This window comes from Pelodiscus sinensis, chromosome 7 (assembly GCF_049634645.1).
Source record: "Pelodiscus sinensis isolate JC-2024 chromosome 7, ASM4963464v1, whole genome shotgun sequence".
NCBI classification, from domain to species: Eukaryota; Metazoa; Chordata; order Testudines; family Trionychidae; genus Pelodiscus; species Pelodiscus sinensis.
Genome location: NC_134717.1, coordinates 15,952,270 through 15,979,156, shown reverse-complemented (window position 1 = coordinate 15,979,156; position 26,887 = coordinate 15,952,270). Strand labels below are relative to the sequence as shown.

The 26,887-nt window shown below is 41.2% G+C and overlaps 1 protein-coding gene across 11 annotated transcripts in view; it reads left to right on the top strand.

The window, feature by feature from the left end:
• Positions 1 to 26,887, top strand: part of NCKAP5 (NCK associated protein 5) — a 652,533-nt gene that overhangs the window by 542,169 nt on the left and 83,477 nt on the right. For 9 of the 11 annotated variants that reach the window (XM_075933271.1, XM_075933270.1, XM_025178765.2 and 6 more), the window contains 5 exons: positions 8,819 to 8,923; positions 11,938 to 12,129; positions 15,647 to 19,467; positions 20,026 to 20,203; positions 24,307 to 24,385. In XM_075933271.1, coding sequence (XP_075789386.1) covers positions 8,819 to 8,923; positions 11,938 to 12,129; positions 15,647 to 19,467; positions 20,026 to 20,203; positions 24,307 to 24,385 — 4,375 coding nt within the window. The remainder of the gene's footprint in view (positions 1 to 8,818; positions 8,924 to 11,937; positions 12,130 to 15,646; positions 19,468 to 20,025; positions 20,204 to 24,306; positions 24,386 to 26,887) is intronic. The other 2 variants (XM_025178766.2, XM_025178767.2) reach the window with 2 other exon arrangements.

The window sequence follows — 26,887 nt, the reverse complement described above, 5'->3', positions numbered from 1 at the left end:
TGCACCACCCTGAGAGCACTGTGCTTCCCCCAGGCAGCCTTCTGTGCTGCCTGGAGTGGGACATGCAGCCCTCTGGCAGCGATTTAAAAGGCCCAGGGCTCCAGCCGGGAGTTCAGAGCCTTTCATATCAACAGGCCCCAGGGCAACTGCCACTATTGCCACCAACCATGTGGGTGGGCCTGGAGGCAGGACTCAGTATAGTAGACTGTCCCTGACTGCGGTTTAGCTAACCTGTTCTTAAAAACTTCCAGTGATAAGTATTTCCCAGCTTCTTTGGAAGCCTACCCCAGTGCTTAATTAGCCTTCTAGATCGCAAATTTATCCTAATATCCAACCTACGACTCCCTGGCTGCAGATTTATAACAGCTCTTAACATATGAAAAGACTGTTGCTCTTCTCTGATGCCCCTTATGTATCTATATTTCTTAAAGAGTGTCACCCAAAACTGGCCTCACCAGAGCTCAGAAAAGTGAGACAATTACCCACTGTATCTTCTATATGACAGTGCTGTCACTACACTCCAGAATGATATCAGTCTTTTTCACTGCTGAATCACATTGTTGACTCATATTTAGTTTGTGATCTGTTATAACCCCCAAGAGCCCTTTGTGATGTGTATGTTTGTGAACATTTCCATTTTGATAACTTCGTCTATTTGATACAGAAATCTAGTGAATATCTTGAGAACTCATTTTCCTTCTTTTCTATTATATGTTACTGATTTACTTCTATTATTTATACATTTATAGAGTTAAAGACTACAAGCAAGGCTGGTGATTGACTTCCCCAGGCCCAGGGCATTGTGGGGGTGGAGCCTCTGGAGGAAGTGGCAGGCATCATGGCAACCAGCCTTTGGTACCTGCCCAGACTGTGCTTCCCTCAGCCAGTCCTCAATGCCACCCAGGTCTGTGGTAACAATTTAAAGTGCCCAGGCCTTAGCCACTCCTGCTGCTACAGTAGCAGCAGTTGCCCCAAGACAACTGCACTCTTCCCCCCCTCCCCCCCACACATTACACACACCTGGCTCAAGGAGTTCATTAGAATATAAGAATGGCGATACTGGGTCAGACCAATGGCCCATGTAGCCCAGTATCCTGTCTGCCAACAGTGGTCAATGCCAGATGCCCCAGAGGGAGTGAACAGAACAGGGGATCATCAAGCCGTCCTTCTCCATCACCCATTCCCAGCCTCTCACAGAGGCGAGGGATATCATTTCTACCCACCCTGGCTAAAAGCCATTGATGGACCTAACCTCCATGAATGTATCTAGTTCTTTCTTGAACCCTGTTAAACCCTGGTCTTTACAACATCCTCTGGTAAGGAGTTCCACAGGCCGACCATGCACTGTGTGAAGAAAAGCTTCTTTTTGTTTATTATCAGAGGGGTAGCCGTGTTAGTCTGGATCTGCAAAAGCGACAAGGAGTCCTGTGGCATCTTATAGACTAACAGATGTATTGGAGCATAAGCTTTCGTGGGCAAAGACCCACTTCGTCAGATGCATGTAGTGGAAATTTCCAGAGGCAGGTATAAATATGCAGGCCAGAATAAGGCTAGAGATAACGAGGTAAATTCAGTCAGGCAGGGTGAGGCCCACTTCTAGTAGCTGATCTGGAGATGTGAACACAAGAGAAAAGAAACTTCTTTTGTTGGCTAGCTACAAACTGACACCATCAGTTTAGGATTAAACAAAGACAGAATGGCTAGCCAACTACAAAAGCAGTTTCTCCTCTCTTGATGTTCAGACCTCCAGATCAGCTGCTGGAAGTTGGCCTCGCCCTCCCTGACTGAATTAACCCTGTTATCTCTAGCCTTATTCTGATGAAGTAGGTCTTTGCCCATGAAAGCTTATGCTCCAATACATCTGTTAGTCTATAAGGTGCCACAGGACTCCTTGTCGCTTTTCCTTTTGTTTGTTTCAGACCTGCTACCTATTAATTTCATTTGGTGACCCTTAGTTCTTATGTAATGGAAACAAGTAAATAACTTTTCCCTATTCACTTTTTCTACATCAGTCATGAATTTATTGACTTCTATCATATCTCCCCTTAGTTTCCTCTTCTCTAAGCTGAAAAATCCTGTTCTTTTAAATCTCTCTTCATATGGGACTCGTTCCAAACTCCTAATCATTTTGTTGCACTTTTCTGAACCTTTTCCAATGCCAATATATCTTTTTTGAGATGAGGCAACCACATCTGTATGCAGTATTCAAGATGTGGGCATTCCATGGTTTTATATAGAGGCAGTAAGATATTCTCTGTCTTATTCTCTAGCCTTTTTCTAATGATTCCTAACATTCTGTTGGCTTTTTTGACTGCTGCTGAACATTGAGTGGATATTTTCAGAGAACTATCCACAATGACTCCAAGATCTGTCTCTTGAGTAGTTTTAAGTAAATTAGCCCCATCTTATTGTATATAATGTTGGGATTATTTTTTCAAATGTGCATTACTTTACATTTTTCAAGATTAAATTTTAATTTTCCATTTTGTTGCCCAATCACTTAGTTTGGTGAGATCTTTTTGAAGCTTTTCACGGTGTGCTTCGGTCTTAACTGTCTTCAGAAATGTATTATCATCTTCAAATTTTGCCACCTCACTGTTACCCCTTTCTCCACATTATTTATATACAGTTTGAATAGGATTGGTCCTTTTGAGGACCAATAGGGGACACCACTAGCTACCGCTCTCCATTCTGAAAATTTACTATTTATTCCTAGTCTGTGTTTCCTGTCTTTTAACCAGTTATCTCTCCATAAAAAGACCTTCCCTTTTATCCCATGAAAACTTAACTTCACTTAAGTGCCGTTGGTGAGGGACCTTATCAAAGGCTTTCTGGAAATCTAAGTACACTATATCTACTGAATCCCCCTTGTCCACATGTTTGTTGACTCTCTCAGTTAACTCTAGTAGATTAGTAAATCAAGATTTTCCTTTACAGAAACCATGTTGACTTTTCCCCCAACAAATTATGTTCATCTATGTTTCTGATAATTTTACTTTTTACTATAGTTTCAATTCATTTGCTTGGTATTGATGTTAGATTTACCATTCTGTAATCGCCATGATTGCTTCTAGAGAACTTGTTAAATATTAGTGTCACATTAGCTATCTTCCAGTCATTAGGTACAAAAATTGATGTAAAGGACAGGTTACAAACCACAGTTAATAATTCTGCAGTTTCACATTTGAGTTATTTCAGAACTCTTGGGTGAATGTCATCTGGTCCCGGGGACTTGTTACTCTTAAGTTTATCAATCTGTACCAAAACCTCCTCTAATGATACCTTAATCTGGGACAACTCAGATTTGTCACCTAAAAAGAATGGCTCAGGTTTGAGAATCTCCCTGACATCCTTAGCCATAAATACTGAAGCAAAGAATTCATTTAGTTTCTCCGCAATGACATTATAGTCTTTGAGTGCTTCTTTGGCATCTCGATGATCCAGGAGCCTCACTGGTTGTTTAGTAGGCTTCCTGCTTCTGATATATTTAAAAAACATTTTGCTCTTGAATTTTTGGCTAGCTGTTCTTCAAACTCCTTTTTGGCTTTTCTTATTATATTTTTACACTTAATTTGACAGATTTTATACTCCTTTCTGTTTTCCTCACTAGGATTTAACTTCCACTTTTTAAACTATGGTTTTTAATCTCTCACTGCTTTTTTACTTTGTTGTTAAGCCAAAGTGGCATTTTTTTGGTTCTCTTACTGAGTTTTTTTAATTTGGGGTATACATTTAAGTTGGGCTTCTATTATGGTGTCTTTGAAAAGTTTCCATGAAGCTTGGAGGAATTTTACTTTTTTCGCTGTACCTTTTAATTTCTGTTTAACTAACTTCCTCATTTTTGTGTAGTTCCCCTTTCTGAAATTAAATGCCACAGGGTTGGGCTGCTGAGGTGCTTTTCCCACCACAGGAATGTTAATTTTTATTATATTTCAGTCATTATTTCCAAGCGGTCCTCTTGGACCAAATCCTATACTCTACTTAGGGCTAAATCAAGAATTGCCTTTTTCCTTGTGGGATCCAGAACCAGCTGCTCCAAGAAGCTGTCATTTAAGATATCAAGAAATTTTATCCCTGTATCCATGACATGTACCCAGTGCTTTTTTTGTGTTGGTACTGGCTGGTACGCAGTACCGGCACCTCCAGTCAGAGCTTACCTGGAAAGAATAGGGCCTACCGGCACTTCCATATGCAAATGTCTGACAGTCGGCAGGGCCATGTGTCTTAAAGGGGCCGCATCTCTTAAAAGGGCAATGCCGGCCCTACCCTGGCTTTTTTTTGGGGGGGCGGGGGGAGAGGGGCTCAATAACTTTTTCCCTGGAGTACCAGCACTTTTTTTTTTAACAAAAAAATCACTGAATGTACCCATTCAATATGGGGATAGTTGAAATCCCCCACTATTATTGAGTTTTTTATTCTGATAGCCTCTAATCTCCCTTAGAATTTCATAGTCACTATCAATATCTTGGTCAGGTGTTCAATAATATAGTCCTACTGCTATATTCTTATTAGAGCATGTAATTACTACCCATAGAGATTCTATGGTACATTTTGGTTCATTTAAGATTTTTACTTCATATGATTTTATGTTTTCTTTCACGTATAGTGCCACTCCCCTACCAGCATGACCTTTTCTGTTCTTCTGATATATTTTGTACTCTCGTATGATTGTTAAATTACTTTCTATTATTTCTTTCTCCTATTATTTTTATTCTTACAACCATTTGCATTGTTCAGTTCATTATTTAGTGCCATGTGTATTGCTAACTCCTATAAAATCAAATATTTATTTTCAAAACATTTTTAGGGACTATCAAACCCTGAAGCAAGTCTTTAAGCTCTAAGACTCCAGAAATAACATTTCCAGAATGTTTTCTTGGGAAATAAACGTTAGTGTCTGTTCACCTCACACATCCCCATTTTCCTCTCTAATGCATAGCTTAAATTACAGAAACTTGCACTAAAAATCTTCTGCTAGGAAAGCGGAGGCGGTTGGTCTCTTTGAAAGAAAGACATCCCTTTTTAAAGGGTCCTGCCAATACCTGGGTATAGCATCAAAGACTCCTAAGTCTGAATCAATTTGAATTTTCCAGTGGCTTTCATAGAATCATAGAATCATAGGCCTGGAAGGGACCTCGAGAGGTCATCGAGTCCAGCCCCCCGCCCTCAAGGCAGGACCAAGCTCCGTCTACACCATCCCTGACAGATGTCTATCTAACCTGTTCTTAAATATCTCCAGAGAGGGAGATTCCACCACCTCCTTGGCAATTTATTCCAATATTTGACCACCCTGACAGTTAGGAATTTTTTCCTAATGTCCAATCTAAACCGCCCTTGCTGCACTTTAAGCCCATTACTCCTTGTCCTGTCCTCAGAAACCAAGAGGAACAAGTTTTCTCCTTCCTCCTTGTGACACCCTTTTAGATATTTGAAAACCGCTATCATGTCCCCCCTTAATCTTCTTTTTTCCAAACTAAACAAGCCCAGTTCATGAAGCCTGGCTTCATAGGTCATGTTCTCCAGACCTTTAATCATTCTTGTCGCTCTTCTCTGTACCCTTTCCAATTTCTCCACATCTTTCTTGAAATGTGGCGCCCAGAACTGGACACAGTACTCCAGCTGAGGCCTAACTAGTGCAGAGTAGAGCGTCAGAATGACTTCACAAGTTTTGCTTACAACACACCTGTTGATACAACCTAGAATCATATTTGCTTTTTTTGCAACAGCATCACACTGTTGACTCATATTCAACTTGTGGTCCACTATGACCCCTAGATCCCTTTCCGCCATGCTCCTTCCTAGACAGTCGCTTCCCATCTTGTATGTATGGAACTGATTGTTCCTTCCTAAGTGGAGCACTTTGCATTTCTCTTTATTAAACTTCATCCTGTTTACCTCTGACCATTTCTCTAACTTGCTAAGGTCATTTTGAATTATGTCCCTATCCTCCAAAGAAGTTGCAACCCCACCCAGTTTGGTATCCTCTGCAAACTTAATAAGCGTACTCTCTATCCCAATATCTACATCATTGATGAAGATATTGAACAGTACGGGTCCCAAAACAGACCCTTGCGGAACTCCACTTGTTATCCCTTTCCAGCAGGATTTAGCACCATTAACAACTCTCTGACTACAGTTATCCAGCCAATTATGCACCCACCTTATCATGGCCCTATCCAAGTTATATTTGCCTAGTTTATCAATAAGAATATCATGCGAGACCGTATCAAATACCTTACTAAAGTCTAGGTATATGACATCCTCCGCTTCTCCCTTATCCACAAGGCTCGTTATCCTATCAAAGAAAGCTATCAGATTAGTTTGGCATGACTTGTTCTTCACAAACCCATGCTGGCTATTTCCTATCACTTTATTACCTTCCAAGAGTTTGCATATGATTTCCTTAATTACCTGCTCCATTATCTTCCCTGGGACAGACGTTAAACTGACCGGTCTGTAGTTTCCTGGGTTGTTCTTATTCCCCTTTTTATAGATGGGCACAATATTTGCCCTTTTCCAGTCTTCTGGAATCTCCCCTGTCTTCCATGATTTTTCAAAGATCTTAGCTAAAGGCTCTGATACCTCCTCTATCAGCTCCTTGAGTATCCTGGGATGCATTTCATCAGGACCTGGTGACTTGCTGACATCTAACTTTCCTAAGTGATTTTTAACTTGTTCTTTTTGTATCCTGTCTTCTAAACTTACCCTCTCTCTGCTTGCATTCACTACATTAGGCGAACCTCCAGACTTCTCGGTGAAGACCGAAACAAAGAAGTCATTGAGCATCTCCGCCATTTCCAAGACTAACTCTGAATTCATATTAAACCTGTGAGCTTGGGAAGGTGTAATTAGCAATATTTACACTTTTGAAAAACATCAGCCTATAATTCCAATAACAATATATTCAGTGGCTCACATTCAATAAATGGAGAATAGATATGAGTGAAACCATGTTAAAATATATATACCCTGTGTGTGGCAAATATTTGTAATGAAAAATATACTGAATGCAAAGTGTTTGTGGCAACTATTCAATGTTATGTTTGAAGAAATATGATTATGCAACCCATTTATAATTCAAAGTTTCCCAAAACCTTCCTGAAACTAGATAGTACCAGCTGAAACAAAACATTGAAGGAAAGCCAAATGAATATGTAACTTTTGCAAAATTATTCCCAAATTAATAATTAGTGGTTAAAAGTACTGAACTGCCTGGAAGAAAAGTCACTTTGCAATACTGGATGAAGCAGCAAAGGCCTTAAGCAGGGATGTGTATTTCTAGGTGGTTCATTCTCTAGAGGAAGAAATTGTGCAAGAGAGTGCCTGAGAAGCAGTCTGAGCACACTATGCGGTATGAGCTGAACCCTCAGGCCCAGCTTGCAGAAGCCTGGGTAAAGTTGCACTGCCACTACTCCAGATCAGTGTTTCTAAAAACTGTGCTCCGCGATCAGTTAAGACAAAAGGCGAGACATCTCCAGGGGCTCTGCCAGGTTGACAAACTGGAAACATCAATAGGTACAACACATACAATCAGTGGACCTCTGGGGCTCCGCATAAATTTTTACGCATGTAAATGGCTCTGGACCCCAACAAGTTTGAGAACCACTGCTCTAGATGGATGTGGGTAGGATTTGCTGTCACAAGCTGCTACTTCCCCTCATACTAACAATGGTGGACCCAGGATAAACAGTTTCTGGGGTTACTGCGTTGCCTTCTCCCCAAATTCCCTAGGGTATGTCCTGCACAGTGTAACCCAGAGTGCCAGATTTCCTCTGCATGTTTTCTGCAACCTGTCCTCCTTCCCCTTCATCTCTTCCCAAAACCCACACCCATGTGTCACGTGAATGTAGTGCTTCTGATGTCTTGATTCTTCTCTGGTTACAGGGAAGGTGGGCAGGGTCTGACCAGAGGGCCTAACCCAAAACTCACTGAAGTCTGTAGGAGCCTTTTCGTATATTTCAGTGGACTGTGGATCAGATCCCAAGTGTCTATAATCAAAAAAAAGTTGGCTCACATGACCAACTGGACAGCAGATTTTGCTGGATTTTTTTTTCCTTTTGAAGTCATTGGTCAAGAAACAACATTCAGATAAATCATACATTTGCAATTAACACAGGTCAGACTTACTGTATACAGAAAGCTTTGGTAATTAGTATACCGACTAATATAGGGGAAATGGCATCAGGTTAGCAGTCCTTCCAAGCAAAGCTGAAATAAAGGCCTTCTTGTGCAATTGAACAGCATGTGAATGTTAATGCACAAAATCCTCAGAGTCCCTTGCTCCCTGATGCAATTATTTTCTATTCATATTAATTGTTCCTAACAGATGACATTAATGACTTTGAGTTAAAATGTGTGCAAGTCAAGGCTTCACAAGATCAATGCCGTTTAGAAATAGGGTCACTTTTGTAATCATTCACTCGGGCTGTAGCAACTGCTAAATAAAACCACGTTACCATGTTGATAGCTTTATAAATGTTAATTTCATCATAAATTTTTATAATTTTAAAATTCAAACTTGCTACACCCTCTGGATAAATATGAGTGTGGTCCTATTAATTTGACATTGTTGCATGTGAAATCATGATAAGTTCTGAAACAGGCATAGGGAGAAAAAGTTCAGTTTTCTTTGGATCAAAAATCTTTGTATTTCACATCCTGGACTTAGTAAGCATAAAATGGAAAATGAGGACAAGTGTTCTTTTACCACAGGGTTTTATTCTCCTTTGAAATTTAACTGCACTGTTTGGAATTTTTAAAATGCTGATCTGTTACATATTTGTCAAATGTTTATGCTTTGGTCATTCTCTTCTGCCAGAAACTGCATTCACGCATCTTAGATCTCTCGTCTGGGGATTTGCTTTCAGATGTAGAAAGGAACAGAAGTTTGATACAGTCACGAACTACTGGTGTTCAGATTCATGTGAGTCTTTGTGCTCTCTTTGAGTGCCTCATTTGGAGCACTCATTTCTGTCTATGAAGTGCGATGTCATGGGTGAGCCATTGTTGAGACAGATAACAATACTTTCCTTTCTTCTGTTCTCTGAAATTCAATATCATGTCCCTGGTTGATATAGTACACAGAAAGTGCCACTCTGTGCAAAAAAAGCATAAATCTTGACAATGTCCCCAAGATACCTTTTTGGGTATTGATTACATCTCAAAATCTCTGAGAAATGGTCAAGGAGCTTTTTATTAAAGCCCATGCACCATATTATTCATCCTACTTTTATGATATATTATGTATGAACTTTTAAAAATTCATGGTCTCTGCATTTTTTTAAAAATGGGGTTAGCTTTGTGCTTATTTGGCAAAACTTTAACCAGTGGGGCTTTCATGTTTCATTAATGGAGAGAAAAGTAACTTTAAAAACAAAAGTCACATAAAGATACAGAGAGAAATAAAGGGGATGAGAACAGAAAATCGAGCCTTTCTGTGCCTTTTGTCTTAAAGTATAAAAGTGTCATCAACAATGTAATCTGCTTTATAATAATACGTATTTTACTGGAAAGCCATTGTTTCAGAGGTTCACAAAGATGTTAATGACCCTCTGTACTTTCTGTAATTTAGCCTTCAGGTTAGATTTTTCTAAGTAGTAGTTTTATCTCTGCAATTGTTTGATTCATTCAGTTGTCTTTCCTTTTGAACAACAATTACATGTTTAAATTGCTCATACAGACTCCTTTTGTACTCTAAAGGTGGTGGTTTAGAAGTCATGATTGGGAGGGAAAGTCAGATTTTGCAATGCAAATCAATAAGCCAGTGTGCAAGTTAACTAAAAGTAATTAATTTTTAAACAGAAATTTTTAAAAAAATTAGATAGACCAAACCCCAACCACCTTTTAAAGGAACTACTGATGTAATTTAGAAAGCTTGGAGAACATTTTATTTACAGAGAATTTTAATGAGATGTACCATATTTTCCATCTTTTCTTACTTGCCATAAATGTTAGTGGTATTTACATGAAAATATTTGTGCTTAGATGTCCATCTGCCTCTTATTCTGAAGTCATAGGACCTGATGTCCCTCTCCTCTTAAAGGCGCAAAGGGGGAAAAGGGTGGGAATGGGAAGGCTCTCAAAGCTGCAGAAGGTGGGAGGAGGGGGGTGAGAGCGCTGCAGCATGCCATGTACTCCTCTTCCCCAGAATCTACAGAAGCCCTTCCATGCACTATGCACTTTGGACATGTCTGACCTGTTGGCTAGGTGCCAGCCCAGAGTGCACCAAACATTGTAGGTTTCTTAGCACCACAGCTGAAATGTTATAATAAGCAGAAGTTACTGATACTGTTGGCCTTCTACCTTGCAAGGTAGGATATGTGGGAGGGGGCACTAGTGATAGCCGTGAATGATGCCGCTGGTGAAAAGAGATGTATTAACAAAGCCAAAAGACTCTATTGCAGAAATGCAGAAACTTGTCTTGGGTGTATCACCTGGTTCTCTAGCAGATTTGAAGGCCAGTCCTCCTGCACCCATTTCACTGCTTAGGAGAACTTGTGTCAACAACTCCCTGAAGTTAACTTGCTCCTGCTACCATTGCCTGATTTTTCCCAGACATGGGTTTTGTCCATGATAAGGAATGGTTATTTGCCCTGTAGTTAGCTTTGTCATGGGCAGAGCATTATGATGTCATTTGAGGAACGAGCAGCAATAGGTAACTCCTCAGCAATAAAAGTCCTGTTCTCAGCCAAATGGCGTTCGTAGTAATAAATGCAGGGAAAACACACACACAGAAAGCAATCCAGCCTGGAACAGAGTATATGGAGAATGTTCTCTAGATGGAATATTTTCCATAGATTTCCAGGAGGCATTTTTACATCCATTGAATCTATTTGACAGTTTTGCCAGCTGCTCATGTATTATATAATCTTAGATTTGTTTGTATTCTATTGGGATATGTATGTGAAAACACCCATCTAAGCATAACTACATCAGGCTGTAAACAAGAATGGAAATCAATAAATATCGCATAAGGCTTGGCTAAGAGATGATTTTCTAGTTTTAATGAATTTCTAAGCCAACTTTCTGGGAAAAAAATGTAGTAGTGTTACTCTTTGGTCTCCCTGGTAATTAAAAGTTTCTGATTCTATATGGCGTTAGAGGGTATCATCATAACAGTATAACAGTGCAGGGGCTTAAAGTTTTAAAAAGTCTAGCATTGTTTGGCACAAAAATACTAGTTTGAATACAAATTAAAAGCATCCTAGATACTTCTAAAAAGGTTTAATATTTTACCTAACGTGCTATCTGCTCTTCATTACTTTCTTCCTCAAAGCTGGCATTTAGTCACAGTCAACTGAAATTGCATTTGGAGAGGGGCGATAACTACCCAAGTACTAAAAGCAGCCATAAAGTGTCAATAAATTGCATAAGCAGGAGGCTTCAGCTGTCTGAGAGTGACACAAAGATGGATTGTCCTACATCAGAGAGTTTCTTAGACAAAGCTTTGGACTAGATAGGAAACCAGAATTAGACTGTAATTGAGAGATTCCATTCTCAGTGGACATTCTGTTTGGGACACTAAATTAATTTACCTTGTCCAGTTTGCAGAGCCTCATCTGTTACATTGTGAGCCTATAATGCAGTTGTCAAGATGTACTTGTACTTTTATAACTTAGTTTGCGATATCTTACTGGAGCATGGTGCTAATATCTGCAGTATAATTCACACAGACTCAAAAAAGTGGTGCACATAGACCCACAGAATACAGAAGCCACAGTAAATATATACAAAGAATTGCAGGAACTGTGATTTTTTTCTGTTAATAAAACTAATCACATTTTACATCTATTCATTAATTTTGCCAGAACGTGATGGAATATTATGCAAGTGTAAACGGCACACTTGCATTTTGCCCTATTAACTAAATCAGTCAGGTAGAAGAGAAAATCATCTGTTTTTACCCATAAGATTGTTGCATTTCTTCTTGTGTTTTAGGAATGCCAGCAGAATGTGAAATCCAGCATACCTGCCTTGAAATGCCAGAGTCAGTTAAATATGACAGGGCCCAGTCGTCTATATCCCCGGAGCAGCTGCAGTAGCAGTGAACTCTCTCTATCGAGTGCTTGCAGTGAATATTCCAGTGGCTCCTCCTACACTTGGAATGATGGAAAGATGTGCAGTAAAAGGGTAAAGCAAACTGGTTTGTCTCCTTTAGTAACCCAATTCATCTGAAACAGAATGGAGTAGTCAAAAACTGTGACTACAGGCAGTCCCCGGGTTACGTACAAGATAGGGACTGTAGGTTTGTTCTTAAGTTGAATCTGTATGTAAGTCGGAACTGGCGTCCAGATTCAGACACTGCTGAAACTGACCGCCAGTTCTGACTTACATACAGAATCAACTTAAGAACCCCAGGCGTCCCCAAGTCAGCTGCTGCTGAAACTGATCAGCAGCTGATTCCAGGAAGCCCGGGGCAGAGCAACTCTGCCTGGGGCTTCCTGTAGTCAGCGCTGGTCAGTTTCAGCAGAAGCTGACTTGGGGACGCCTGGGGCAGAGCAGCTGGGGTGCTGCTGGGTTGCTCCAGTAGCGCCGCTCCTGGGTGCTACTGGACCAACCTAGCAGCACCCCATCTGCTCTGCCCCAGGCGTCCTGATTCAGCCGCTGCTGAAACTGACCAGCAGCAGCTGAATCAGGACCTGGGGCAGAGCAGCTGGGGTGCTGCCGGGTTGGTCCAGTAGTGCCCAGAGCGGGCGCTGCAGGACCAATCGGCAGCGCCCCAGCTGCTCTGCCCCAGAGTCCAAAACAAAAGCCTGGTCTGCTGGGGGGGAGGGGAGCACACTAGCTGCCCCCCTCCCCTCCCCAGCAGACCAGGGACACGGGGAGCAGAGCCTCTGAGGCTTTGCTCTGGCAAAGCCTCAGAGGCGAGGGACCCCGCCGCGGCTGCGGCTTCAGTCCGGGAGCCTGTGGTCTGCTGGGGACGGTCCCCAGCAGACCACAGGCACCCAGATTGAAGCGGCAGCAGCGGCGGTTCCCCGCGCCTCTGAGGCTTTGCTCTGGCAAAGCCTCAGAAGCGCGGGAACCCGCCCGGTGCCCCTGGTCTGCTGGAGACGGTCTCCAGCAGACCAGGGGCACCGGAGCAGCTTACCAATGGGGCTTTCTCGCCCCGACTTCCAGGGCGAGAAAGCCCCGTTCGTAAGTGCGGATCCGACGTAAGTCGGATCCGCGTAAGTCGGGGACTGCCTGTATTTGCATTTCTTCTTTTCTACCCAGCCCTTTCAATGATTATTAAACTAGTTAGGAGTGGCAAATGTGAGGATGTTTGATGAGCTGGCAGAATAAACGTCAGGCCTCCTTCACTCTTGAAGCTAGGGATGGGGATAGGGTTGCCAGATGGTTTCAACAAAAATACTGGACACACTTGACATTACATCACAATCTACATTACATCTTATTTAGGAAATACCGGACATTTATATTTTCTCAATTATATTTTCTCAATTTGTTTCCCGAACAGAAAGCTCAAATGCTGGACTGTCTGGTTCAAAATTGGACACCTGGCTACCCTAGATGGGGAACCTATTTTGGGTCAGGGGCCGCTGACTAAGATTTTCCTTTCATGAGCGGAATGAGTTTTGTCTTGTGCGCCAACAATGAGGTCATGTGCACTTGTTCAGATTTGTGCCACTGTGGCACCCACCAGTGGCACTGCTCCCCAAGAGACTCTCCCAGATAAGGCCCCCCCCTTGGGGAGAAGGTGGAATGTTCCCCTCCATGAAGCACTGCTGTGCAAGCTGTTGTGAATCCCCTCATCCCCTCGGGGCAGAGGGAAGCTGCTGCCAGCACCCAGGGTTTGCAAAGAGTGAGGTGCTGGTGGTGGGGCAGTGACGTGTGGGGAGCTGGGGGAGGAGGCAGGGGGCTCTTGAGAGGCAAAAGAAAGGGGAAGGGGGAAGAAAGGGCAGGGGGCCGCAGCCCCAGGAGAAGCCACACCACAGTCTGGCTCCAGCTTCGGGCAGCTGCCACGCAGGCAGCCCAGGGAGCAGTTGGGAAGCCACTTTGCGGCCCTGAACAAAGCTTCAGCCCTGGGGAAGGGCTAGGGCTAGAGCAGACCTCAACCACGAGAGTAACCCACCCCCCATGGCCCCAGTCCCCTGAGCAGGCTCCGCCCTCTTCCTCCCCCCGGCAGGTCCCAGCATCCCCGCCATGCGATGGGCCCTGGCTGCCGGAGCTGGTCCCAGCCCCCCCACCATGTGGCCTCATCTCCCCCTTCCCCAGAGGCTCCACTCCACCACGCAGCCTCAGCTTCTCCCAGTTCCCCTCCCACCACGCTTCCTCAGCTGGCTTTGATCAGCCACCTGCCACGCTACTCACCTTCCAACAGCTGAGTGCAGCTGCATGGCTCTGCAAAGTAGGTGGGTAGGCAGGAACTATGCTGCTGACCCACAGAAAAATCAGTTAGATGGGGGATGGAGTGCCATTGTGGGCTCCCCAATTCTGCGGAGGAGGAGCCGGATCCAGTCAAGCCAGGGACTGCATCTGGCTCCTGGGCCTAAGGTTCCCCACCTCTGTTTTAAGCTATCTGGCAAAATTGCTTTCAGAATGCAACATGCGAAAACAGTGTATGCATTGAAACATGAGACTGGACTATGCCTGCACGGGCTTTATTTGGGCTGCCTGGATTTAATCAGGGTTAGAATTTGGAATATTTAGTAGATTTTGTAAAAGTATGTTATGGTTTAGGAGACAGAAAGCAAGTGAACTGAAAGGGCTTGGTTCCGCAATGCATAAGAAAAAAATAGATCAGAAGAGAGGTGTAGTGTGAGCTAATTAATGGTCTTGAATAAAGTGTTGGAAAAATCTAAGCTTGAATCATATAGGGAGCTTAGCCCCTTGACCCTAACTGTTAAGTTACCTCAATGCAAAGTGCTAATGGATGATGAATCAGCAATAACAGTGGGACCATAACAACTACCAGTGTTAATGGGGTAAGCAAGAGAGCTTGTATTGGTTTTAATAGTGTTCTATTCTCTATTCTGCATTAAATGAGCACATTGAAGGGTAAGCTTCTCTGAGCAACAACTCCTTTTTGACAGGTTTGGATTTTCTTCAGGGTTCTTGTCGAAAAGAAAGTTTCATTTAGTTTCCTTTTAAAAGCATGCTAACTTCAAATAGGCTTTTTTGAAAGAGGTAGAATAAGAAGGTAAAGAAGCAAAAGGCTTGGGAAATGGAAACTTTCAGCTCTTAGGTTCAGCTACAACTAGGCCCCTACCAAACTCACAATCATGCATGCACCCACAGACAATTAAATTTGGTTCCCTCTTCTCCATGTGCTTTTACACAATACTATACTGATTTTATGGGGGAGGCCAGGGTTTCTTAAATTGGAGGTCCTGACTCAAAAGGAAGTTTGAGGGGATTGTAAGATTATTTGGTGGGGGGAGGGGGAGAGAGTTGCAGTGGCTGTTGGAAGGTCACCAGCTCTGAAGGTCACCACCAGCAGCAGTGCAGAAGTAAGGGTGGAAGTTCCATAGAATGCCATCCTTATTTCTGTGCTGCTGCATGACATTTATTTATTTTCAAAAACTTATGACTGTGAAATTGACCAAAATGGAACATGAATTTGATAGAGCCCTACCAATGAAATAAAAAGTGTTACTTTTTTTTCTGACCAGCATTTTCAGTAATTTCTGATTTTTTTTTTAAACAGTCATCTATGAGCTGGGATAAAAGAATAAGCATTGGTTCATCACTCCCAAGCAACCTCTCTAGTCCTACAGACGATCTACCTCCAACTCGTATCAAAGAGAACCACATTTTGGAAGGGCTGAAGAAGTTACAGAAACAGAAAATATTATTTGAACCATCTTCATTATTATCAAAATGGGGTTACAAAGATTGCATGGACTCCAATGAAGGGATATATTCCCCTGGAATTAAATGTGGCAGTCATGAAGAACAAACTCGTTGTAAGCCAATAGAAATAGGGAGTGTTTGCATCGAGCACAATAAAACTTTCACTTATGATTCAGATTCACATGATGATGCAGATGATGAATCTTCGTCTTTAGTGTTGCTGCATGAAATACCAAGCAAAGGCTGCAGGCTCTATTGTAATAAATTAACCCACAGTATTTCTGACAGTCTAGTTGGTTGGGAGCCTAATGGGAAACATTTACTTGAAAAAGGTTCTTATTTTAATTCAAAGGAAAGACCTGAAAAACTAACTAGTTTTGGCAATGGTTTTCAGTTGGAGGTAAAATCATGTCCAAATGTTAAACTGCCTGTACTACAGCTAGATCAAAGTGCTGCTAATCTAGGTTGGAAGGACCTTCATTTACAGTTTTCAGATACTGATGACAATGAAGTCATGGACGAACTGCATATAGAAAGCAGTGATGAAAAAAGTCCATTGGAGTTATCAACAACTCCCTTTATTGACAAGCATACCAAGAGCTCTGATGTGCTTGCAAGGACAGAGACTTCTGAGTTTGTATCTACTGATGGAGAGGAAAAACAAGTGTTCACTCAGTCAGATATTGGGCCAAAGACATGTAATTTCATTAAACAACAAAAGGTTATAGAAAAGACTTCTGAAGAATGCACTACTGTAATATTTGATGCTAAGGATGGTGAGCCTATTGAATTCAGCTCACATCAATCTGGAGTGGTCACGATGACTAGAAATGAAATTTCAATCAACCGACCACAAAGCGGACCCAATGCAAAATACACTGAACATATACCTCAGGGAATCAATAATTTGCAGACAGGAACTGATGCTAGAAACTACAGTGTTTTAGAAACACCTAAAGATGAAATAGAGAAAAAGACTCTTCAGAATAACGCAGGGAATGAAAATACAGTTGTTCCCATGACATGCAGTGAATCGTTACACGTTGGAAGAACATTGTTGCAAAATACTGTACAACAAAAGCTGGTGAAACCAGTGTACAATGCATCATACAAGGCCAATTCCACATCTACTGTTCATGCAGGTATCAATCAAAAACAAAGCTTGACTAAAATTCCCAGCAGAAGTAAGTATTCACCACAGAAAATTAAGGTGATGGACAGTGAGGAGTCTGCTGCAGCCTCATCCTCTGACCCAACAATCCTAGGAAAATCCCCAGCTTTTGCACCTGTGAAACTGTCAAGATTCAAAAAGGCACAAAGTCCAACACATAATCTGGATTCAAAAATAGACATACATATTCCAAAGCACCCTGCCCATCTTCCTGAAAATTCTAAAGGAAGTGATTGGACAAAGAATGCAGAGATTCCAGTTCCAGGATCACCGTTATTGCTGCGGCACCTTATAGAACCCAGTGACTTTGGAGAACCGCCAACCAGAGACATTCATTGTGATTTAACAACTGTAGAAATCCAATCCCCTTCACCACCCCCTCCACCAGGCCGATCAACTTCACTGTTAATAAAACCAAACTATGAACATTCTCCACCTTTATCCACAAAGCCAGGAGCAACTATTCCCAATGAAACAGCAAAAAATAGTCTTAAATCATCACCCTTAAAAGATACTGCAAACCCTGTTCCTTTTCAGAAACTATTTAATCATGAAATGCAAACAAAAAATACACCTCTCATGGCCAAAACTGAATTAGCTCATCTTCCTGAGAATGCAGAAATGAGCACCCAAAACATGTCTCAGCAGTCCTACAGCTCCCCTGGAGCCTCCCAAGGGCTTTCCAAAGTTTTCATAAAGAAAGCTTGCCCTAAAACCTCTAATCAATCAGTATTCTGTAGCAATCAGGAACTTTCTAACACAGGATTATGGACTGCTAAGACTTTCTCGCTAGCTTGTGTGTCACTGAAAACTGTTTCCCCACAAAGCACATATTCAGGAAAAAAAGAACTATCCAGTGACAATGGAGTTCCTCAGCCTCAAAAGATGCCAAATAGTTTGCCCACATCTCCACAATGTCACACAGCAAGTACTTGCCAGCCTCTTCTATCTCAGGTTAACCATTCCTCATTACAACTATTGTTTCAAGACAGTGACATGACAAATGCTGTCCAAAACTCTCATGAGAAAGGACTGAAAACCCGTCTCCCTGTAGAACTGCAACTACTTGTAAAATCTCCCCAGCTCCTCAGGAAGAGTTCTACTGTACCAGGGAAACAAGAAAAAGACAGTATAAATGCAGCTTCCAAAAGCAGTGTCACTTCATGTAAGTACGAGCAGGATGAATCCATGAGTCTAATCACAACAGAAACAATGGATACTAAATTAAGCGTTGCTATGGCCGATTCTGAAATAAAAGATAATTTTTCCATGGGACTTGGTATGAATACAGCATCATCTCTCTCTCCTAAAAACTGCAACATGATGGTAGACAGAGAAGATGGATTAGAAAACAAATTAGTTAAGAGATCTGTTTCTTCTAGTAATAAAACATACTTAAAACCAGCTCTGGGAATGAATGGAGCAAAGGCCCGTAGTCAAAGTTTTAGTGTTCATACAGGGGAAAAACCAGCCACCACTGTAAGTGAAGGGCTAGGAAAAGTACGGACTCAGATCATTACTAACACTTCTGAAAGAGGAAATTCTTTAACAAGACAGAACTCTAACATGGAGGGATACCAATTCAAAGCCATTCCTGGATTAGTGGCATCAGAAACTCTTTCAAATATTTCAAAAGTCCCAGAAAATGTCTATTCTAGACAAGGTTCTGATGTAAGTATGACTAGTTCCAATAGTCAGAATGGTAGCCCAAGTAAACTACCATTCAGAACATCTCCAAAAGTGGACTTGCTTCACAGTGTTTCAAAATGTGAGGGAAACAAATCATCGTCTCAGAAAGATAGACCAAGTATATTTATCCACAGTGGAAAAACCAGTGAGAATTCTAAAAAGCATACGCTGAACAAAAAAAGCAACATACAAGTAGAATTGGAGTTCAAGTCATCACCTACTATTCCAAAAGAACCAATTTCATCATTTCAAAATTTGGATAGAATAAGTTATCCTCATAAACTTGAAGCAAGCAAGTCACAAAGACAAGAAATCTGTGAGGTTACCCATGCTTTGAGTTCATCTGTTGCACAACCTACAATAGAGGAAAAAGTCATGTTGTGTATCCAGGAAAATGTGCAGAAGGGTCAAGGGCAAACGAAATCTCCCACTTCTGAGATGAAGCAAAAGACTGGGCCCTCTATAGCTAGCTGGTTTGGTTTTCGTAAGAGTAAACTCCCAGCTCTGAATGGTAGAAAAACTGATGTTCCTAAAGCAAAGGTAGAAAAGAAAGAAGCAAAAAGTTCAGGTTTTGGAAGTAAGCAGGCAAAATCAGAGAAAAAAAAAGATAAAAAGAGAACTGACCAACACTGTGAAGCAGAGAATGAATTTAATAAGAAAACAGAAACTGGTGACATTTTGAATGGTGATTTGAAAGGCAAAAAGAACACAAAATCTTCCCAAGACATCCCTGGCCAGATTAGATGTTACCAAAAGAGTGGTTCCTCCATCACATATTCAGCAAAAGACAGTTTTATGAAAGAACTTTTAAACAGGTAATTACTTTATGAAACAATTTGGAATGTGGAGATTTTTAAAAATAAAATGATAATCTGGCTCATATTATTTTGTTAACCAAACCAATGGTCTTTGAAATTAAAGAATGGTAAATTTGATCAAAGATGATAATAATTAAACTATACCAGAATGTAGGCATATGAAAACAGGAAGATTATGTACATGGCTTTTTCCTCCCATTCTTAGTGATTGTAGCCAGTAAATGTGTTCAGTAACTAGCCAGAATTAATTACATTTACTACTACCATAACCTTAAGCTACAAAGACACTCAACAATCATTATACAGTGATTCCCAGTTTGCCCCACAGCAATCCCAAATATAAAATAAATCATTGTATGTGAAAGACTAAATTGATATACTACCTGAAATTGCAAGTGACAGATTTGATCAAGGCTAGTTAGAAACATTTATCACTCAAAGGTCTAGAGACAGAAAGATACAGAGAGGTTACTTTAAACATTAAAGGAATGGGAAAAGTGGAGTGATTGAAGAAGGGCAATGTAATTTATCAGAGGAATCACTTTCTACCTGCAGAGTTGATAAGAAAGCAGCTCAGCAGACAGAAAGTGGATCAAATAATGTTTCCTACAGGAGTGTGTCGAAGGGCAGCTCCCAGGGCTCTTCTCTTCCCAGCAACTCTATCAGCACTCAAGGAAGCCACAAGAAAAACAGCCAAACAAAAGCTGATATGGAAATTCAGCATGAGACTCTGGTAAGTTCTTTAGTGCACAAAAGCATTATTTCCCTTTTACTAATTTCTGGATGTGCTTTGCCCCTTATTGCCAGTGCAGACAAACAAGACAATCAATGCTAATATATAATAGAAAGAATTATGTGGCTGGAGAACAATGAATTAATGCCAAATATGGCAGTTTGATTCTGGGCCAAATTATATGACTATAAATCTTATTGCTTTTAATGGCAATTCAATGTCTGTAAACATATTTGCACAATGATGCCATAATCACAAGGCATCCCAATGAAATAATGGGATCATTATCTGTTTTGTTTTGTTTTGTTTTGTTTTGTTTTACTTTCGCCTGCTTGTGTCAAACATTCTTCTGATCTGATCAAAACTATTACAAATAAAACATATAAAACTCATGAAAAAAAGGAAAGCGCTGAACCACATGTAGGGATGTTTGTTGCTGGATACCTGACTTTCTGTGTGAATTAAGCCCCTTAGCTACTCCTTGTAGCTTTGAAAATCTCCCCCGTGGAGTGAATTTTGTGCTTCTCTACAGTTTTTAATGGATCTGATACTTTAATTTATGCAGAAAATAGAAGCATTATATTTCCACAGGAAAATTGATTTAAGCACTGTCAGCTCTTAGGCCCTGATCATAAAGGTTATGCATGTATATGCTTAGCTTTACACTTTGTGAGTAGTGCTTGCTGTGCATCAGATGAATGAAGCTAAGAAAGAGTAAATCTTTGTGGGATTATGACCTCAGACTTTACTTTAAAAATACCATTAATTATGGAGTTTTAATATTTAATCTTGGAACTCAGCTGAGAGTGATTTCTCCTTTAAAGAAAGCTTCTCCCATGATGTTATAAAGTTCAGATAACCATGGCATTCAGATGTTTGAACTTCGACAGCATTTAATTTTGTATCATAAAACTTTTTTCACTTTTCATATTTGTGTTAACCACATTATCTAGCCTTTTTGCAAAATAATTTGAACACTTGTATCAGACATATACACTCTTCAGCATTAAATTAAGCATATAATTTTTGTTCTAACAAAATGAGTTATTAAAATACCGCACATCCTACCATTCCACATGAGAAAATTTGAAATACAAAGCAATTAAATAATTCTTTGGGTTATGTTTGAAGGGTAGAACAAGTTTCAAAAGATTTCATAAAAAGAATTGGAAAACCTCCTAATTTACTATTGATGTTAGAATGCTTGAGGTTCAAGTATCAGAGATATACTTCTAAGTCCAGGCAAATGTGCATTTTTATTTTCATGCAAATAATGTCTCTCCTAAGGATATACAAGGTCATTTTTTAAAACACTTTCAGAGAGCATTGGCACAATGAATGCTTGGGAAAACTTTTTTGCTCCTGGCTTCTATGGTATCATCTCTTCTTTGAAAATGTAGATGTCCCCTGCATTATAAAACCACAAATTATAAGCATATCTAAGGCTGCCCTTGTAGTGTCACTGAAAGGAAAGAGAGAGAATGAAAGTCTGGAAATGTGCAATATGCAGGAAATTCAATCCAACTGATCTAGAACTTTGATAGCAAAGCCGAGCTTCTTATCAGAGCCACTCAATTTAACTATGCCCCATTTAATATGGTCCTGACAGCTTAGGGTATATCGTCACTGTACAGAAGTACAAAAAAGCTCTGAACCATTGCTTCTACAATTTCTTTTTCTCTTTCTTATTATTTTCTAATGCTGCAATAATTTGCTATGCTTTTTGTCTCTAATTTTGTGAAGTCTTTCTACATATAACAATAACAGTCATTTAGGACTTTAAGTATATCTTCAAGAAACACACTTCATTTTATCGGTGAAGTTCAAAGATTGTCCTTAATATACATAAATAATGGAGAAATGCTAATTATCCTATTTAGCTTCTAAGGACAAATTAGTCATGGTGAAAAAGCATTACCTATCTAATACCATACATCCCTTTGTGAAGCTAGAAATCAAAGAATTATAACAATATTGTTTTTGAAGATTCAAGTTGCCTCAGTTGGGAATTCCTTATTATGAATTTCGTTGAATTTAATTCCTAAATGAAATGACTAGTGCCAACATGTTGAGGACATTTAGAATAAAAAGCACATACTTCGTGCTCTTAAGTCTAACTTTTGAAAGAAATATGCTGTTAAATAAAATTTGTTAATTAAATGGAATTTCAGCTTGTCTTCCAAACTCCTGCAAGAGAAACAATTGAAACTCTTTAATTCATGCATCTTATTTCTAGCTCTTTCCATTATTCTTTGGTGCCAGCTTTCTTTGAAGAAGATTGCAAAGGATTCTGTTTAGAGAGATATCTATGATTGAAAACTCTAGTATGTGGTAGCATAGACCATCATGTATCATTTATAAAAAGGAAAAATAAATGCCTTTTGAGAAAACAGTATAAATCATTTAAAAACCATAAACTAAGAGGATTATTCTTCTCTTAACATTGTAAAGTACATTCAGTAATGAGGGTCAGCTCTGAAACTAACACTTGTACTTCAAACCTCATATAGTATGTACTGCTTTTTAAAAACCTGACAGTAATATGAGGCTCTTTTAAACATTAACATTCTAGAAAATGTCTTTTCGAGATTTTTTTTCTTACACTTCACAGAATTAAATCTTTTCTCTTTCCAAGTGCTAATTAAAGGCATGAAGGCCTGTTATGCCATCACTTATGCAGCACTTATCTCTAATTTTTGTGCATCTTTCCTGGCTCTCATTACCCAGCTCTCATATTTAAAAGATATAAAACTAGTGTTTCATTAACAGCAAGCTTAGGCATCACCCTTGAGAGATGTACACAACCACCAAATGCATCGTGATGAAGTTAATCAAAAAAGGTACCCTTGGGGCCAAATGTTACTCATGCACACAATTGGTCCTGTTGACATAAAACAATAACACTCCACATGTTCTTTTTGGACACAGACCTCAACTTGTTCATACCACTGGCCATTACTTCAGGTGAGGTGCAACAGCTTTGAAATGTTAGCATATTTTGGCTGCAATACTTCTGTAAGTTGATCTATGGTGGCTCATTCTGTTGTTAAAAGTGATCCTGAAGTAACATAGTCAGACTAGGGGTAGATTGTGCCATACCCTCACTTTTGTTGACAAGGTATGGAAATGGGGACACAGAACAATTGTAAGCTAGATTTTAATCAGCTATAAGACTACTGTAACAGAGGGTATGTCTAGACCACATGCCTCTGCCGGCAGAGGCATGTAAATTAGACTACCTGACATAGTCAATGAAGCGGGGATTTAAATATCCCCCGCTTCTTTAAAATAAAAATGGCCGCCACGCTGTGCTGGCTCAACTGATCGTCAGCACAATTTAGCAGTCAAGATGCAGATCGGTCGGCAAGGAAAGCCTTTGCCAGCCGATCCTGTAAACCTCGTTTCACAAGGAATAAGGGATTGGTCGACAAAGGCTTTCCTGATCGATGGATCCACGTCTTGACTGCCGCATTGTGCCGATGATCAGCTGAGCCGACACAGCATGACGGCCATTTTTATTTTAAAGAAGCGGGGGATATTTAAATCCCCACTTCATTGACTATGTCGGGTAGTCTAATTTACATGCCTTTGCCGGCGGGGGCATGTAGTCTAGACATACCCAGAGGGTATAAGGTGGGGGAGAAGTCAGTGGAACCACCTGTATGAGTAAGACAAGCAGAATGTGGCCTATGAAGATTTTTTTTAAATAAATAGTTTTGCAAGTAATAAATCCTAAGATTTTTTTTTTTGAATGTATATAAAGTCATATAGATACTGGGAATGGTTTAGGGCAAAAGTGAGTGATTATCAAGTATTAATAAGAGCACCAAGTATTTGAAAGAGTGAATTTTTGTGAGGGCTTGTTCTCTCTCAAGAGAAGAGAAGAAACAGTATGAAATATGCTGTTCTCTCAAGCATCACCTAGAAAATCCATGGGGATAGAATCACAATACTACAGAGAAGATCAGCATGGTGATCTTGGTGCATGATGCATTTTTTAAAATTATGATTGGCTTTCTAAGTAACCTTTAACAGGTGGAAAAGTCAACACCAGGGTTAAGTGATTGTTTCTTTACTTTAATTTTTTGTTGTACTATGTGCAGACTAAAGTGGTCACAGAAAGCCAGCAAGAAGGTGAAGAAGACACCATCACAAGCACTCCATGTCAGAGTCACGTAATAGGTACAAAACTATATTTTATATGGGTATTATTTGTGCTTTGTTTTCCTGGTTAAAACAATGTTTAATCTCAGTAGCTAACTTAGCTACTGAATTGTCCTTTTTAATAAAGGACTTACTCTTTATTGAGTTGCCAGGCTAGAGGTACAGATATTGACCCCCTGCTCTACTACTCTGAAATCAATTGTGGAGCAAGGTGGAATTTGATGTGACTAAAGGTGTTGGAATCTGGCCCAGAGGTTACAACTAGAGCATTCTAGTATCCTGTGGCTTGGTCCTATAGTAATTTTCCATGCAAAACTGACATTGCTTTTTGTCAGAATTCCACCAATGTACAATCTGTAACTATATATTCTGCCTTGATGAAGGGATGGCGGATAGCTCAGTATCATCTCAGGAGCAGAGCAAGGATCAACTGTGACTCAGAGTCACAGTTTCTGATCTACTCCTCCCTTGCTCTGGTGGAGAAAGTTACTTCACCTCTTTTTTGTGGAGCAGCTCACTCCCATCTCAGCACCCAGCAATCCTTCTCTGACCAGTGGGTTGAAGCAGGGAACCCACAGCTGCTCCTACTCTGATCATCTTTGTTCCTCCCTAACCATTTGCTTACAGCAGAGATTATCAGATGAGTAAACTCTGCTCTTCTCACCACAGCGAGTATCAGAGTCACGCTCTGTATTGAGGAGCTATGACAGTCTAGCACAGAGTGAGTGTACAATGCAGCCCCTCTTTAAGGAAAAGTAACAACAGGCTGAACCTCTCTAGTGCAGCACCCTTGGGAACTGATCGATGCTGAACCAGAGAATTTGCCGAACCATGGGAAGTTGATATTGTCTAGCAGCATTACCAACACTTCCACTGCTTACTGGGCTGTTAGGAGACATTTTGGGGGTAAATTAGAGATAAATAACAGCACAGAATACTGAGCCAGGATTGGTAGCTGTAAACAACTTTATGGGGCCACAGGAAACTTGGCCACACCCATGATAGGTGAAGATCTGGCCAACTAAAATCATACCAGATCATGGATGTTGCTGAAACAGAGAATACTGGACTAGAGAGGTTCAACCTATAAAAGGTTTGACTAAATAAATAAGAAAAGAATTACCTTTGTTGTGTGTTCTTCTGTGGCCTCACACAATTCCTCCTCTTTGCTATTTGATTAGTGTTTACTACTTTTCAGCATTTCTTAAATTATTGTTTCCATACGCTCTGATGTAATAAGGGTGGAAATATGGCCCAGTGGAAGAGGATCTCATAGAATCATTAGTCCACTTTATGTGGGTCTGGAGGCTTCTGCAGTGGCTGTTTCCACTCCCCTGTGCGGCTGGAAATTGCAACACAGGGTAGAATCTGACCTAATGTTTCCAGGGTACTGCCAGGGTATGTCTACACTACAGCGTTAATGCGAGTTAACTTAATTCGAAATAGTTAATTCGAATTAAGCTAATTTGAATTAACGCATCTACACACAAAACCTATTTCGAAATAGTGTTTTGCTCTTTCAAAATAGTGCATCCACACTGAGTGGACCCTGAACTGAAGTTAAGGCTGGCCGGAACCAGTGCCGGCAGGGCATCAGGTTATGACTTAGTGTGTGGGTCTGCTGCCTGACGCTAACTCATCTCCTTGCTTAAAGGGACCCTACCCCCATCCCGGACAGACAGTTCTCAGGGTTCCCCGCTTGCTTGTCTACCTCGATGAGGGACAGCAAAGCAGTCCTGTCTTGGAGTGCCCGCACTCAGGACACCACAGCACTCGGCCACACGGAGCCAGAGCTGCCCCTGGGTACGCCGGTGCATCTCGTGTGGTCGTTGCCATCAGCCCGGCTGCACTTGCTGCAGGCTACCATCAGGAGGGTCCATCGGGGGGGCTGTCAGGATCCAGGAGGCCCTGCAGGAGAGCGTCCACCCCGAGGAGCCCTCAGAGCCACTCCAGTCCTCTCCACCGGGAGCTCGTGCCCCATTCCTCCCTCATATCCTTCCACTTACCCCTCCCTAGCCCCCCTTCCTGATGTCAAAGAAAAGACATGTATGTTTAAAAATAGAAACTGGGTTTATTGAACAAAACTAGGGGGGGAATGAACCTCTGGGAAGATTGGGAAAAGGAGGTGGAAGAGGGGAAGAGATAGGGTGGGAGAGGAGAGGGGGAAACCTGGGAGGAGGGAGCTGGAAGGGGGAAGCAAGGGGAAGAAGGGGGAGGGGAAGCTCAGGGCTCAGGGTTGGGAGTCTCACCGGATCAACTTGATTTTCATGCAAACCTGCTCCTGGGTTCCCATGTGGTCTTTGGTGGCCAGGCTGGTAGCTATCCTGCCATAGACAGCTGCATTCCTTCGTTTAGTGCAGAGATCATGGACGTTGGGGGCATCCCCCCACACCTGAATAAGGTCCATGATCTCCATGCTGGACCAAGAAGGTGCCCACCTTCTCCAGCCCCTGTCAGGCTCCTGGGAGCGGTGGAGGGCTGGCTGCCAGTGACTTGCTGGCTCATGTTTTGAGGCCACTG